At 40.1% G+C, this 17,283-nt stretch overlaps 1 protein-coding gene and 1 non-coding gene across 6 annotated transcripts; both read right to left on the bottom strand.

Moving 5' to 3' along the window:
- Positions 1–149: 149 nt before the first annotated feature.
- Positions 150–17,132, bottom strand: LOC124300856 (ATP-binding cassette sub-family G member 1-like). 5 transcript variants are annotated; one of them, XM_046755287.1, is made up of 12 exons: positions 16,819–17,132; positions 9,774–10,106; positions 5,576–5,693; positions 4,438–4,627; positions 4,069–4,214; positions 3,747–3,985; positions 3,447–3,649; positions 3,204–3,372; positions 2,821–2,921; positions 2,565–2,720; positions 2,238–2,478; positions 150–1,453 (listed from the first exon to the last, which is right to left on the bottom strand). In XM_046755287.1, exons 2-12 carry the CDS (start codon positions 9,964–9,966, stop codon positions 1,284–1,286), a joined length of 1,926 nt encoding a protein of 641 aa, XP_046611243.1. In that variant the 5' UTR covers positions 9,967–10,106; positions 16,819–17,132; the 3' UTR covers positions 150–1,283. The 5 variants fall into 5 exon arrangements, with proteins under 5 accessions (XP_046611243.1, XP_046611240.1, XP_046611238.1 ...); XM_046755284.1 differs by lacking the exon at positions 16,819–17,132 and adding an exon at positions 11,997–12,672; XM_046755282.1 differs by lacking the exon at positions 16,819–17,132 and adding an exon at positions 12,010–12,672.
- LOC124301705 (U1 spliceosomal RNA) lies at positions 16,182–16,343 on the bottom strand. Its single transcript, XR_006907544.1, has one exon. It is a non-coding gene; the product is annotated as a U1 spliceosomal RNA (small nuclear RNA).
- Positions 17,133–17,283: the final 151 nt, after the last annotated feature.

The raw sequence follows: 17,283 nt of genomic DNA, 5'->3' as shown, positions 1-17,283 counted from the left end.
GCGAAACGGTGTTATCTGCTAATAATTGACACGGATAGACGAATGACACGTTGAAGAAAACTCGTAATCGCAGACAGTTCAGCTTATATAATTACAGTCGTCAATTTTAAACTTGTACTACTTTACACATCGATGGCATATTTTTTATGACTGAACTAATTGTAAGCGAGCAACCAAACGAATATGGTGACGAACTTTTTTTTTTTTTTTTGGACAAATATTGGCACAGAAGTTTGAGAGAAAAATAAAACGTAGCGTTGTCAAATCTGCGACACTAATATGATTGAGATTGCAAAGTAATAAACTTCAACACGTATTAATTAGACTGGATTTCGTAAGAAATTATTTCATCCATTGAAATCAGTGAATACGACAGGTTTCCGATGTTTTAACATAACCAGCTCTGTCAAAAATTTGAAAACGACTGATATTATCACAGCTCGGCGATACTCAGTTGGTAAGTTATCGATTCTTCGGTGTGAAAAGTTATAGATCGACACGTGAATTATATTAGAAAATAGAATATGTAAAATGAAAAATAAGTAAATAAAAAGCAAACAAGATAATTAGTTTTCTGTTCTGATTTTTGTTACACGGAATCACAATTATTGTTGCTGTAACGGAAATTTATCGGTTCCTTACGATATTGATCTACAACATTAAATGTTTGTAAGCGACCGGCTGATTAAACAGAAAGACGAATTATAAGAACCATGAATGGTACGCTTGCACAGTTGGTAATTTTTACTCAATGTCTGGAAGCTTTCGACGCTTGTAGTAAAATGAATTGTGAAATGTATTATGCGCGTATAAAATTGAATTGTGATAAATATTCAATTCGCTCGTGAATCAATTTTTGAAAATATGTTTATTACGTAAGAATATCACAAGATTTAAGTAAGGTTTAAGGCACTAAATATATATCTATACCTTATACATACGAATGAGATAAGATAAGTTTTGATCTATTTTCAACGAGTCATCAGTCAACAATGGGTATAGACGTTTGATTACGTAAAACAATACATGTCATTGATTAATAGACTTCTAGTACCGGTGGAATTTAATGCCCGATAAACTGGCTGTCCGATGTAAATTTATGACTTAAAATTATCGAAACTCAATTTCGTCGGCACGTGCGGTTCGAGCCAGTCGTCCGAATTCCTGTTTCTTCAATTCTACCGAATTGCGATATAAAAATAAGCGCGTACACGCGCAACAGCATGAAAAAAAACCCGAATATAAATTAAATAAATAAGTAAAAGTAGAAAATTTCTTTTGACTCATTTTAAACTTATGTAGCCTTTGACAAATCCGCCGATGACGCGAAGGGCTTGAAACGTTTTGTTCGGTCGAAGCCTCTGCCGCAGTAGGTAAAAGATGACCGCTTTCAATATTATGTTTATTACGACGAGAGCGATGAAATCCCGCCAGAACATGTTCTCCTCCATACCTGAAATGCGAAGATCAGTTAAAAACGTTAAACGATCCGCTCTGCGTATACAGTATTAAAAGAAACAACGGAAATAAACTGCGGTTAATTAACGTGTATTTATAATCAAAACATCTGTGCTAATCAGTGGAAGCAGAAATTTCATACTGCTCCTGTATTTTTTTGTCAGTCTTCTCTCAACGAAATATACAGAGTTTTAGTTGCCTCGCTCTTTCTGAACTCAAAACATTTGAATTCTTATCCGCGGAGAGATTCTGCTTAAAAATTTATTTACAGTGGAAATTATTTGACATATCAATATCGTTTTATTTACGAGAACTGAGTCCCGCGAAAAAAGTCGTTGCAGCTTCTGCGACAGTCGAAAGTTCATAGAAGGATTCCTCCGGAAAAGATGACGAAGACGGATGAGGATTAACAAAGTCTGAAATTAACTACCTCACACATGCGGACGGTAAATAATCGGCGTGTAAAATTCGCGCGCATAGTCATCGCGATTATTACTGGAACACTCGAGTTCCTTACTTTTATTAAATAAAAAATCTCTCGGCTTTCATTTCCGACAATGGATTCGAACCGCAATCAGGATGCATGATGCACGCTTTTCGAACCGGACGTTAATGACGATACTGGTGACTTAGGAAGAAATCTACTGGCCGTGATCGCGACTAACGCTAATGCGAAGTAGAAAAAGTAAAAAGGTAGCAGAAAAGCTCGAGGCCTTGACTCGTAGGGTAAAAGCCGACGGAACACAGTGCGAAAAAACAGAGTGAAGGTTTCTTCTCACCCATAACTTTCAACAATGCTATGGGATATCTGTACTGGCAGTAATCCTCCTCCGGCGGACAGGATAATTTTCTTCTCCCTTCACCGTAAGACGAGATGATGAGTCCCTCGAGGCCGTACCTAATGTAGCTAGAGTACATTACCAGCGTTCTGTAAAGCGGCAAAGGTTCGGGATTGCCCATGCCTTGGATCGAAACCAGCATTAGAGGAACGGAGGAAGCGGGCCCGACGAACATCCCGTTCTGAAAACAATTACGGCCTCGTTAATGCAGGGTTCCGATTTTCACGACGTTGATTCCCGCGGCAAAAGGTCGAAAAGATCACTCACCACAATGCTCAGCGTTGATCCGATCGCCAAACCTATACTTTCCCCTATCAGAGAGCACAAATAACAGATACTGAAGAACCTGGCGGCTCGCCAAGCTTCCAACGGCTGTCCAGTGATCGGGTAAACCATTGACAAGTATATCGTTCCAAGAAAGATCTGTGGACAAAGTGAATGATTCGCATGACGCTTCGTCGTTGAGAGGGATCGTTGATGTCGACTCTGGATTGGAATCACTTTTATCGTTACGCTGTTGTACCTGGGGAGGAATAGTCGACAATGTCTTGGCGAAAAAGTAGGGACCCAAGTCGTACCATCGGTTGAAGTGTTCACGTTTCAGAAGCCGCACCTCCAGTGGAACTGGAAATTAAAAGTTCACCTCGTTACCTCGTCAACAGTGCAGGAAGACGACGTGATTCTGGTTCTGCTCCAACGGCAGCGGCGGTCTTGGACACTTGGACGAATCAATACTGCAAGCTCACCGCCACCGTGACGAGAAGCGTCTTTTTGCACCTCAAGGAGCAGCTATGGAATGTTACCGCGTCACGCCAACGCATCGAACGTTCCTTCAATGTGACTTTGTGCTTTTTCGCCACGTTTTTGCGGGACTCGATGTATCGGTGTACTCTCAATCTGACTTACAATGCATGAGCACAGGCAGCATCGGGAGGTAGAGAAAGACTACGAGGCAGCAAAAGCAGAATCCAAAGTTGAAGAGAGTCTTCGAGCCGTCGGTACCAATGTTGATGAAAATACCGCCGACTATGAATCCGAGAAAGATGTGGAGCGATATCTTCAGGTACATGTAATTCTGAAAGAGTGGACAACGCGATTCTTCATTTCGTTTCTACGAGGTTCGACGGTCATTCGGAAGACTTGGATTACCCTGTTTCTGTAGAATTGGAGCATCATCCTCCTAGACAGAGTCGAGAACTGATCCCACCACGTCGTTCTGTCGATTTCATCTTGGAACTGGGTATCCTCGATAGTTTTACGGGCGATCGGGTCGATCGGCATCTGCGCTTCCACGAGATTCATCATCCGTTCGACGTATTCCGCTCCGTATTCTCCCGAGGAGACTTCGATAACTGTGGAATGAAAAAAAGAAAGTGATTCCTCGCTGTTTCATTCCGCCTGATTTAAACCTGTCCGAGTATTTAGACACTCCGACCAATCAATGCTTACCAAAATCTGACGGGTTGTAGTGCTTAGGGCAGTCGGCTCCCACGTGTCGAAGAAACGGCACAACTCCATTGGCCAAACCTCGATAGACGCACTGACCAGCCGCGACGACGTAGACTTGATGAAATTTCGCAAAGTTGCTGGCACTTGGGGTGTGGATTGAACAAATGACCGTTCTTCCACCGCAGGCTACGCTTCGTAGAAGGTCGATGCACTGGACGGTCGACAAGTCGTCGAGACCTCTGCGAAAGGGATCAGTTCTGTGAGCATGTCGTTGAGCAATATCGATATAATGGAGACGTCCCGGTCCCGGTTTGATAATTACGTGGTTGGTTCGTCGAGGAAGATGACCGGCGGATTATTGACTAGTTCCAAGGCGATAGAAAGCCTCTTCATTTCCCCGCCGGACAATCTTTCGGTAACCGTGTCCTTCGCTTTGGTCAGTCTTAACGTCTCTAAGATTTCATCTATCTGCGAAGAAACATTTCAGAGCTGCATAAATGAATATTAAACCATTCGCCCGAATGAATTCCTTTATAGTCATAATGCTAGTTTAACGATATTCCAAAGGAAACGGGCATCTCGTATCTCGTAGTGATTCAAAGATCAAGGTCACGCTGGGAGGTGATTTGACAGCTTGACAGCGTAACTTTTGCGAGGTTGATCGCGCGAATAAACAAGGTGAATCACTTACGGTGGAAAGTTTTTCCCGCCGTTCAACTTTACTTCCGAGTTTTAGGTCTGCGGCGAAGCACATCGCTTCGTGAACTGTTATCTGGGGCTGGTGAAGATCGTCCTGCATAATGTAACAGGACATTTTTTTAAACTTCCGAATATTCCTCGGCTCACCGTTGATGTTGATCTGTCCACTCGCTCCGACATGTCTGTAAGTCGAAATACTGATTGTGGATTGATGGATTATAGCTAATTGTCCGAAGAGAACGCTAATTTTCTCGCTAAAAATATATCTAAAACCGGATGTTCTTTCCATTCTAATCGGTCCCAGGCATATCGGATTCTCAGTTGTCATCGGACACTTATATAATATTACATAATTTATTCATCTGTTAATAAGAAATTAAAATTACGAAACTCGCAAAAAATCGCTCACGATATTGCTCACCGAATACGTTGAGTTGTTGACACCTTGGGTTAAAAGTACCTCACGGTTGTTACCGTCTCGTTTGAGCTTTTGACCTAGCATTACAGAAATGTTAAACATTCAAAATTCGAAGAGCGAATGTCGGCGAAGGATTTCGTGTAAAAAATTTCACCATTTCAAAGCAATCTGGAGTTTGTGTCTCATTCTTGAGCTGTTTTCGTCATCTCTTCACGTGAGCTTCACGACGCCCATGAATAGTGTAGAAACAATGGCCCGACACTTTGCCGTCGAGAATATACCGTCTTAAAATTCACCAACAATCGAGTTGTGCGACATTCCCGCGATTGAAAATGACCAGAATAATCGCTGCGCGCACGGTTGTTTCGCAATATTACAACGTCAGTTTCAACGGCGGAATTTCATTGGCCTTATTGGACTATAGGGTCGCTTAAATGCATACTAACCACGTCGTTCGAATTTTAAATTCGGGTATCTAGTGCTGGAGTGACGTCATTTCTTTTTCACGCCGAACGGAAATACTCGTAGATTATTTCTTCACGTAAATCGGGAATGCAAATTATCATGGGAAATACGAGCTGATGAAACACGAATACGAGAATTATAAAATCGAGTGTGAGAGTCCCACTTTTTTCTCCTTCGTTTTCGAGGGTAAAAAAATTGACAGGGATTGAATTGTTGCGATGAGACTGATTAAAAATGGCAGACTCACTTGTAGCCGGCGAGGATGTTGAGCAGGGTTGATTTCCCAGCTCCCGATGGTCCCATAATCGCAGTCAATTCTCCAGATCGGAACTGTCCGCTTATTCCTCTCAATATCAATTTGGATCCTGCGTACATTGAGTATAAATTAAAATTACGTGGATATACGAATCTTACGTTCTTACACCATTTTCGTTCTTAAACATTTGCTCGGCTTCTTATGCTCGCAAATTTGCAAATATCGACCTGATGAAAATCGTCGTCACCGTGTGACGAAAACCACACGATCTTTGCCGATGGTCAACCAACTTCCCGAAACAAGGTCGTCGGTTATTCCGAGAAGCAGTTTTTCCTTGACCAGTATATAACAATGTAATCCATTATCTTTAAACCTGACAGTAATTTCATCCGCTTTGGTCAGCGACGCTAGTGGTTAACGTGCGTAATGGAAATCGATACAAACCAGTTTCCGCGGAGAAACGGTCACTGACATGCAAATTCCATTGTGTGCGGCTGTTCCTCGACGTATTTAAATAAAACGCAATTGCATACTCTTATGCAATTACGAACAGTCGTATATCTGTTCTATATTTTCGTCCAAGTATCGATGATGTATGCTTTTTACCATTTTTGCATCGAGCAGTGATTGTTCACAGTATTTTTCGTGCAATCCGATGTATATAATTGTACAATCACGCATGATTCTATTATGCGTTTAAAGGTTACTTCGTGTAATTAGCGTAAGATAAGAATGAGAAAGTAAGCAAAATTTTAATCCCTGTCCGTCAGTATGCATATTACGGACCGAATAATTTGTCTCGATTGTTTCGTCTAGAGGAAAAATAAAAAACAAAAAACTTTCAAGAGGCTTGACCGAATAAAATTTTTTAGTAATCCAGAAGCCAATTTCAGCGCCGAGCATAACCGATTACACGCGATAATTTATATCCGGCAGAAAATCTTCTCAAGAACTCTTAAAGTTATACAAATATTTTACATACCTGTCTACTTTTTGCCAAACAGAGCCAAATATTTCGACGTCTCGATAAAAAATTATCTCATCAGAATTTTTTCACGAATGAATAAATAAAATTGAACGAAGCGTTTTTTATTGAGTGTTAATTCAGGTACAAATATGCCTTTTATCGAATCGCTGAAGAAATCGTTGGACATGTAGAAGCAATGATTTAGCCGCTAAAGTGACTTCGGTGAGCGCCGAAACTTGACAAGCTGCGGACAGTGTGAGAGAGGGAAATGAAAATTATTAAAAAAAAAAAAAACACATTTAACAATAATTGAATAACAAGTTTTTTCGACTATCAGTTCTGTATAAATTTTTTTTCCGCAACGCTGAGGCGAAAAGGGCTATATACGAAACGGGTTAAGTTAATAGACAGAGCGTTAGAGAACCATTAACTCGTAAGAAAAAAAAAACTCGTCAAGGTAAAAACTTGGTGGCCACTACATCGTACTATTGAATTAAAAATTCTATTGGTAAGGGGGGGGGGGGTGAAGATAAATTTTTTACCGAAAGGCACATCAAGACTTGCGACGATTTTTTACGACGCCGGATTCAATCGCGTCGGATTTGTAAAGTGGAAATACTTCGATAGGCTGAAAACGAACGAACTGGGTGAATAGAAAAATTGTATTCGTAGAGCGGGAGCGAAAATAGTGATGAAAAAAAAAAATGATCAGAACTACGGAGGGTCGTTCGAATACTAAAGAAAAAAAAATCTCAAAGTTATCTATTTTTCTCTTTAACTGTAAGTAAATATTCGACGAATCTTTAAACATATTTCCTTAACGAGTAATGACGTGATTATGTGGCTAAACAATATTACGTTTTTTTATTAAACCTTTTCTTCCGATCTCATACGTTCGCTTATCTTTAAAAAAAAAAAATCCGGTTTAATTTACTTGAAAGTCTATTATATGCGGTGATTCTTCGCTCGTCGAATAATTTCTCTGAGGTTTTCCTTTCTTCGTTTGTACGCACATAACGCACGTTTGACGGTTGTTAAAACCGCACTCCATCTCCTCACTTTATATTTAAAAATATGCATACAGAATGCGGTTTGTTGCAATATACTTATAGCACTGCGGAATTGGCGAATAGGAAATTAAGCCGAATTCTTGTGGCTGGGAATATTAGAGAATTCGGAATGCGTTATTTTCCCCTTAATAAACTTTCCTGATAATTGTGCGCGGTTGTATCTTGCACAAGCGATCACGAATTCTTTGAATTCCGTGTTTTTTCCTCTTAGCCTCGGATTTTATCCCGCTCTCTTCATACGTTCAATTCCAATTAGTTCATCGCCAGGAAAGCCGGACTGACAAAACTGACAAACGTCTGTTCTTTTTAAAATTTCGCGCTATTCTCACTATATCACGTACGTAGAATATATTACAGCGATGTATTTCATCGACACGTATTTGCACGAAAAATCTAGAAGGCAATCGATTTGACCGGCAATTTGTCATGTTTAACAAGATAACAATTATCTCGGTGAGTTGTGGTTATTATTGTGATTATTATGCGGCTGCAACACGCAGCGTATAACGGCGCATAGATTAACGTGAGAAAGAAAATTTATAGCACTCAGCCAAGTCGAGAATCTGCGGTCATCTTGCATCCTCGACTGATTATGAAATTACTGACTGCATAGAGATTTGAAAATTCCTGTTTACTTGCAGCTGAAAATTCCTTATTCATCGTTTCGAATAGCCGTGATTTCTGGCAACCGTTAATCATATGTGAATCATCCACGCTTGTACGTCCGATTTTGTTTTAAAAAGACTGCGAAATTACTAAATTACTAAAAAGGCAACTTTGGCTACACGTGCCAGAAGTTCTTTATCCAGCCACCGGAAACGAACGAGTTTCAATCTCTGAGACAATATAATTCAATTAGTTTTTGACTGTTGCTAAACGATGGCCTTCAATTCGGTTAGATTTCATTTCTCAAAAATGGGTTTGGTACTATGCCACTGTTATATTAATTCATTTCAATAAATAAACACAAATAAAACTGAGTCTATGATTTTTGAGAAGAAGAAATTTAATTACTTTAATATGTATTTATAATTATTATGACAGATTAACAACGCACAGGATTGGTATTGTTATCGTTAATTTTTAGTCAATGTTTTAAGATTTCTAAGTATGATTGAACCTTCGGTTTTGGCTTCGTCCAAAAAATGATCTTCGTTCAAACGCTGAAAATTACCTGCTTACAGCAGCAAGTTTTTTCTACTAATGAAAGTAGTTTTAAAATGTTTACATTCGTCCTAAGTTACTGTTAAATTTCATTGCTTTCCCGATATAAGCACGCAGTTAGAATTTTACTGATAGTTTTCAACATCTTATAATACATTTAAATATAAACAATAATGTATTTAAAAATCACGCAACTCGTGTCATGTAAATCATGTCACATATTCGTATATCCACAGTGAGAAGTTATCACTCGTGGAACGGTTTCGCATGTACTTAATTCGTTGATGAAACGATTAAGCATCTCGTGGCAGTATCGTTAACGTTCATCAAGATTTCAAGTGATTAAAAAAAAAAAAACAAATGCTACCAAGTATCTCTATTCAAAAATGTATGATATCAGGTTTCGCATATAGATGAGGTAAGACTATATACAGCTGACATCGAATTTTTTTCGAACCATTTGCACAAAAATTCTATTACAAACAAAGTCTTACATCACTCCAAAGCCCCAAAGAACACGTGCTCGCGTTCCGCGCAAATTATCATTCCCGATGTCCGACCGTTATGAATTTTCATGAGGAAGAAAAAAGATAAGCCGATGGATGTTGCAACATACCTGTCGTGGCGGAAGCGTGAAACAGGGAAGCAAGAAACGAAACACCGTATATAAAGAAGGCACGAGGCATTCAGACAATTTGCTACAGCTCACAATCAGTTACAGTTGTTATCGAGACGTTAAATCCAGAAAAAGATCGCTCTTCTTCACCGGAATAATCAGAGTCAAGGAAACTGGACATCTAAGAATATTCACCGAGTCTTTTTCATCGATATTGGAAACTTATTACGTAGGCTAGAGAAGACCGACAGTTAAAATTAGAGGGTAGAACTTTAACCGCGTCAAATGAGTTTCAGGAGATTTCTTATCGACCTTTCGATTCGAGTGGTTGGAAGATGAGGCGAGTATAGTCGGCGATGAAATGAAAGGTACCTTTTCTTCCTGTGGGAATGGTGTAGGTTAAATCGGAGAATTCTATGTCGATGGGTTGTCGTTTGGTCAAACGAGTGAACGGTGTTGAGGAGATTTTGGCGCGCATCGCGACTCTGGCTTCGATGTCGTCCTGAAGCAGATTGACTTTCACCATCTCGCTTCCTTCCGAACCGGCGTCTGGATTCGAGTCCATGTTCAGCTGGTCGTTTTTCCTATTTTATCCTTATCCTATCATCCGCACTATCGGCGAATGTGAAGAGCAATAACCGATCGCTAGACGGCCGATTTATTCGCAGTTTTCATGGCCTCCGCAGAACAGATCGGCCCGATTTTCTGAAACGAAAATACTTGCTCAATTTCAGGGTTAGTTGTATATTGTTTAGGATAATGTAAATGAGTGAACACTTATGCAGTAGTGAAAAACAACTAATGAAAATTGGATTTTGCTATCGGTTTCCGAGAAATGATGCGGAAAAAAGTTATTTGACGTACGCTTCTTTGGTTCAGGGGACGTGAAGTTTTTTTTAATTTCTCCAAATCCCAACACGCCTGCGACCGCGAATCTTACTGACGTTCACTCAATTCGTCGACACTGTTTTATCCGTCTGAAAACGGGTCGAAGTGGGGTATTCCGATAAAAACTTGTCCTTTCAAATAGTCGAGCAAGAAGGTGTTCGAGCGTCCTTGACTTTGGTGAAAAATAACGCACGATATACATCAAGAGTAATTGAACCACAAAGGAAAAAAACACTTAAATTTGTCAAACGGATACAAAATTATAATTCTCTTGGATTGATGCACGCCTGTCTTATGCCCCGAGGAACCTCTCCGGACTTTGATGCCGGGATTCTGATCTGAGCATATAAATTTTGAAGACACGAAGGAACACGTCTCCCGAAATTATTCCGATGCGATGTAACAAACATCGATCAACGGATACCTTGAGAAGACAAAGCGCGTTTCACAGAAGAACACATCGACTGTTATAAATTATCCATGGTATGGTTGTTACTACAACACTCGTTTTATGACCAGGAATAATTTCGAAGAGGCGAAATTTATTCTTGTGTTAATCAAAGTCAATCTAAAATATTTGAAAGTATTATTAACTCCATGTTCCATTGTATGTTTATATGTTTTAAGGCTTGACTGAGTTTCGCACACATTCATATTTATTTGATCTCGCCCAGGTATTTCTGTAGCTACCGATATGTAGATGAGGTGATTTTTTTTTTCAAAATTCAATTTCGTACCGGATATACCGCGTGCCGCATGTCTCGCGAGAAAGGCAGCAGTGTCACAATTTTTAAATATTTCTTGATAAAAATTTTTCGTGCCACGCTTAAACATATGCCCAATAACTTCCTCAGACATTATTATCTCATTACCTTTTCTTCCATTCAAAAAAATGGTGCATTCTTTGATTTTTTGCAGTGGTATTACTCTTCGTGCGGTTATAAATGAGCCCGGTAAAATGGCGTTATGAAATGATAATTACGGATCGAAACTGGGGTAAAGATATGGTAATCAAGGTCTGTGCACGCGCCGCTTCATCGCGCATGTGTAATAAATACAACATGCGCCATGTACTAATCGTGACTAAGCCCTGATCGTGGCCTTTATCTCGTGCAATGTAGCGAACCAGATATAACTCTTGCCTTCCGGATGGCGTATCGGAAAAGCGATGCATTCAGCTGCGCTTTCATTCCCCACGGAGAACAATGATGCCTGAGTAATCCTACCGGTATTACAGTATTCGTTAATTAATATGAGGCATTGCGCATCGTCCACGATTCCATAATACGTACACGATGCACAATACCGGTACTTTTATACGCAGTTTCGAGGTTCGTAATTATACGGCAACCGTCTGCAGTGAAAAATGACTGATGATAATATTGTGACAACCGAGCGAGTGAGAGACTTAACCGACATCTATTCGCCTTTGGTTAATTTTTTCCTTTTCTCGTCGGTTTCCAACGCTGTAATGATAAGCCAGCTTTTATGCCTAACAACTTATGCGCATCTCCGATCGATGTACAATAATATTTATCAACGTCTTAACCTTTCGGCCAACTTGTTTTCGGTTTGAAACAAAATGCGAGTTCGATTCAATACGAATTAAGTATTAGACAAATGCCTGCCGATGGCAGCCTACGTGAGGATTGGGAGTCATTGTCACGTAATTTGTATAGAAACAAGTCAGTCATTGATCAATATTACCGTGCATACGTACGGAATTATGTTCCTGGGCGTTAAGGTACCTTCGACGTCGACTTCCTCAATACCGTTGAAAGCTCGAACTCCGTGTATTCCAGAAAGTGGAAGAAGCCTCTGGAATCTAACGCCAGTTCTTCGTCTTTGGTTTTCGTCGGTCTTCATTCACGCTCCGACCGTCACCGGCGACAACAGCCACGGTATGAATTTGAAGTTGGCGGGTAAAAATTTGACGAAGTAGAAGAAAAGCACAGATTTTTATCGAATCGGGTCGACGTGTGGGACGTAGTATCGGCCGACTACTGTCACAGTTCGTCGGGAACTGACTGAGCAACTGACACACAAACACCAGGCGCAGGAAGCTCGGTTCGAACAACAGCCTCGTCGCTGAGGGTGTCCAACAGTTTTGAGTTGCCCGCGCATGATGCCCGAATTTAAAGCTCTCCGTTCTTCCAGGTGATCCACAATTTATTCCCCAGCAACGAATGTCTCGGAGGGGATTTGATTAGCTATTAGAGATGCAGTTGGACGTATACTTCCAACCTGTTTAGTCTTACAATCAGATTTCTTTACATGTCCAATATAATTTTGCACTTTTTACATGCACGTAAACTACTTTGTAGACCCTTGCGTTTAAGTGTCTAATTCACTAAAAATTTCGTGCAAAATTACAATAATTTATGTATTCACGAGTTTGTTACAAGCAATTAACGTTAAGAAACTCTTTTTTTTTTCACGAACACAATCGGTTTTTTTCCAACGTAAATAGCCGAGGCTCTGATTTTTTTTTTTACATATTCTCCATACACAGTTTTATGATGTATATTTTTTTCAGAATTTTTCGTACGCTAATTTTTTTCAATAAACATATTGTAAATTTCGGAAAATTACCGCCGTTTTGAATTTCGTTATTCTGACTTCAGAATCGTAATCAGCGACACTGAAAACTCATAGACCACCTATGATTTTGTGAATTTTTGATTAGAAAAATGTGCCCCTGAATTGATTGGTGGGTAATTGTCCTGAGACAAGGATTTTCAATGAGGGCAGTAGATGAGAAGCGATTGTGCGGAGTGTATCGTCCCAAAGTCGTTCCACCAATAAAACAACAAAAAAAAAAAAAAAAAATGGCGTTATTTGAGATTGCGAGCAAGCAAGGGTTGGAAAAGAATTTCAATGGATCATGTGGATGAAGTGAACCGAAGAAGACTGATTCTAGCTCGGAGCGATTTCCATCGTACGGAGTCTTGAGAGACTGGAGCTAGTTAAGTTCGTTTTCATTCACCGAGATAGGTAATTTATTCACCGGATACGTGACCTGCGTCAATGACCAAACCATGGCGACCGATGTGCAGAAGGCACGTGTATATATGTAAAACGCAGTGCCTGACTTGAACTTGGAACGATGAATTTCATATGGTATTAAAAACTGAAAGTCGCGGTGTAGAAGCCTCGGGCTATTCGAGTTACATTCATCGCCGCATGAATACGGTTACTCCAAATTAATGTATTTACCGGGCAGTCAGAGGTCTTGAATACATTCATTAAGCTAAGCGCATACCGAAAAATATACAGCGCGATCTAACGAGCAGAAATCTCTTTCCTTTGTTATAACTTGAAAAATCTGTACGAGTGCGTCGATTTTTTTACCGATACATATTTCTCTCGCGTCGCAAACGGAAGTAAATTAAAAAAGCTATGCTAATGAAATTTCGGAAACCTTGTACAGAGCACGCGGTTGTTTTTACGGCCAAATAATTAATTACGTTCAACGAGTGAAATATGCGAGGCAAAAAATTTGAGTAAGCAATAGAATTGCGAAATGTGAAGAGGATAAGAATCTCGTTATTTGGAGGTGTGACACGTCGTGTCGTGGGTTAATTGCTACGCTTAATTGCGTATTATAATTATAAGGTAACTTTTACGAGGATCGGACGAAAATCTTATAAACAACGAATTATTTCGGCGCTGGATTGTTTGTTAACGCGATAAGAGTGGGAGACGGGCAAGGTTCTCAAAACCTTTTTCGGCAATTCGTTCACTTATAAACCTCTATGAATGTGAAAACATTCAATAGCAAAACATTTAATTGTCGTAGCGCAGTTTCGTATCGACTATCGACAACATCGAATCATTCCGACCTTGCAGTCGCGTCGGTTGAAAAACTTGCAGAGTGTTTATAAAGGCCTTGAACCGTTTGTATTCAAACTAAAACAGAATGGAGTTTAATTTTTTATTTTTTTCGCATGACGAACAGTTTTATTTATTGTTAGAAGCTTCGCGATGTCATCATTGGCTCCGAATTCATGCAAAATACTTGAACAGTGTCAGCGCCATGACTGTCAGAAATTATGCATCAAGACTTAACATTCTTTGAGAATCAAACACGCCTTAGATGCAAATCTTCGAGTTACTGATTGCAATGCTCGTTTTTATTCCATCCATTAATCATCGCCTGTTAACGTTTAATAGCAATTTAAATATAAACATTATTTACCGGCAATTATTCGACTCTGTTTTCGCTGTTACGATGGATAAAGAGACACTTACATTTAATGGCATTGTAATTTGCAGCATTCAGAGTTGAGTAGGATTAATGTGGATATATTGAGACCAGACGGAGTCACCGACGTATCGGAACACAATTAGAATGACGAATCAATTCTCGCGAATTGGCAAAAAGCACATGAAGTTTGACGACGGAAACGTGCTTATTGCTAACTTCAGAATTATTGCATTATCGATTAATGTCAAATGAAAATAAATCGTCCATCTTTCATAAATTGAACGTCAGTTCATCCCGTTACGTTCTTTGGACATCCATCTCATGAATTCTTGATAACATTTATGTACTGGATTTCAAGTGTAATATTTATACGATCGATGAATAAACAAAGCAAGAAATCTATTTCGGAAAATTCCTTCCAAGTAAAAGAAAAGCTGTACTTCACATCTATGTCATGTATCTATTGTCATAAGAGTTGCAAATTTGTCAGCCAATTTGAAACTTGAATGACTATATCCTGATTCAACTAGGGTCCATTTCAAAGGGTGTTTCACTGGCACAAAAATTCACACCATGATTACATATTTCATGATTACTTATACATTTTATAGTTACTACGAGAGATTGATTGACAGAGAAGTTTACTTTTTTTAAGAGATTTCTCACGACTTCCAAGATTTCATATGATACTTTAAAATTACAGAGATTTCGGGTATTCTAAATGATTTCTCATGACTATCAATGATTATAATAACTGCCAAAGGATTTTACTTCAATTAATACTACTGATTACAGTGTCATTTCGGGGATATTATTTCGAAATAGGCATTCAATTGACACTTCTAGAGGGTTTCAAGTTCGGAGATTGCGTCATCAGGATATAGTACATTACGATACGAGTGCGGGATGACCTACGTGCGCACTCGTATCGTATATTATTTTTTCTATTAAGTTGCACAAAGTTCGACCACTACAATTATTCTAAATAATTGAAACGTATAGAACGGTGGCGTTGGGGCGGTGGGACGGAAGGCTTCGGGGGAGCGAAGCACCCCCGCCCAAAAAAAACAACAAATTATAGAACTATTATAAATTTATTAAATTAAGAAAAATCTGATTTATTTATTATTTTCAATTATTATTAATATTTATCGTAACGTGACAATTTACAAAATGAAACGGTATATTTTTTAATGACTCGGTTTGTTTACATCTTTAAAACGTGCATTCTGTGTTTTGTATTCTGCCGTTTTCTTAATACGGACATCGAACGTCCAAGTATCGCTCGCACGTGTTAATGCGAAGAGAGTGCTGCAGAGATGGCGCGCGCGTATATACCTTGGAATCGCTCGTATGCTCTTATACATTCCCGCACGCTCAGCTACATCCCTGTTCGCTCAGTTGCATTCCCGCACGCTCAGCTACATCTCCGTTCGCTCAGTTGCATTCCCGCACGCTCTTGTCAACGTATGGGAAAGTGGTACCTTGCGAACGCAAATGCATGCGCAAAATCGAACTTTGCGCACGATAATAGGAAAAGTTCATTTCTTAGTGGTTTCCCTCGGAATTAGGGAATATGGTTTTTGGTCTGTCGGAATAACAGGCAATCACCAGCATTATAATTATGTCATGAACGGGTGGTAATTGATACGATTCCGGGATATTATGTTTACAGATGATCAAATACGGGACAGCGCGAACGCAGTCCCGACTACCAAAAATAATACGCCCGAGATACCCACATTAGGGGTATTCGCAAGCTTCAGCTCTACCGAAGTGCAATGGAGGAGCCTCGACTTGGAGGAACTGCCTTGGTGATCACAGTGTCCTCTGCGCCAGGTAAGTATGCTTAATCCGGTTCGGACTAAGTACGTATACTAGCAGCAGTGAATTTCGTCTGCGAGAAACTCCCGGCACCCTTCCTAATCCCACGAGCATTGAGGGTGCTCCCTGTTGGAAAAACCGGGTACTAAGTTCCCGAAATTTTCCCTCAGGCAACACTTCGATGCGGGGCAGCGGGGTAGAAATGTCACGTGCGGAGCGGTCTCGCACGCGACGACTTAACCCTCTAGGTATTCGTAGAGGTTTATTCTTATTTTGTTGGCGGGTCGGGAGGTGATCGTCCTCTACAGGGCGATCCCGGGAATAGGTTTGGAGGATTCAATGATATTAATGTAATAGAATGTTTACTATGGGATCAAGTTTTAATGAATCAAATGCAACTGAAAATAGCAAGCGAAAGCAGCGGGTGAAATATCTAAAGACGAGGAAGCTTACATTAATGTTCTTAGCCTAGTGGTTCTCGTTCATACATCTACTCACTCTTTTGGTGGTTTCTACTCCGAATTCTCACTCTCTATCAATTATCACTATTCTTATTACTACACAACTTGATTAAGTTCGTGGCTCGAGGTTCAACACTTATTACTACTTCAAGGACTAACGCCGCGACGCGAGATCCTTTGGAATACCGCTTGTAGAATTAGAGGGGTTCCCGCTCTAATCGTCGGTGATTCTAAGTCTGATACTCTTCACACAGCAGCTCTGAAGGAGCCGGGTTCCGTAGATGTCGTTCTTAGCTGTCTCTAACGGGGACTGCCTTCGCTCGCTCGTCCGACACCCCTTGGAACGTCGGGCGGCGAGCGAGGTTTTCGCTGAATTTACAATTCGGAGTTTTCGCTAAATTCACAATTTTGAAAAAAGGCTCGCCTCGCGACAGTCATCCTCGAAGCGCGTGATCTCGCGATCGCCTCATCCCCCGGTGTTGATTACATCAGGGATCTAGCG

The sequence above is a fragment of the Neodiprion virginianus genome, chromosome 3 (assembly GCF_021901495.1).
Source record: "Neodiprion virginianus isolate iyNeoVirg1 chromosome 3, iyNeoVirg1.1, whole genome shotgun sequence".
In the NCBI taxonomy this organism is placed as follows: Eukaryota; Metazoa; Arthropoda; class Insecta; order Hymenoptera; family Diprionidae; genus Neodiprion; species Neodiprion virginianus.
Note: the sequence above shows the minus strand (reverse complement) of the source record. Positions and strands in the feature narration are given on the sequence as shown.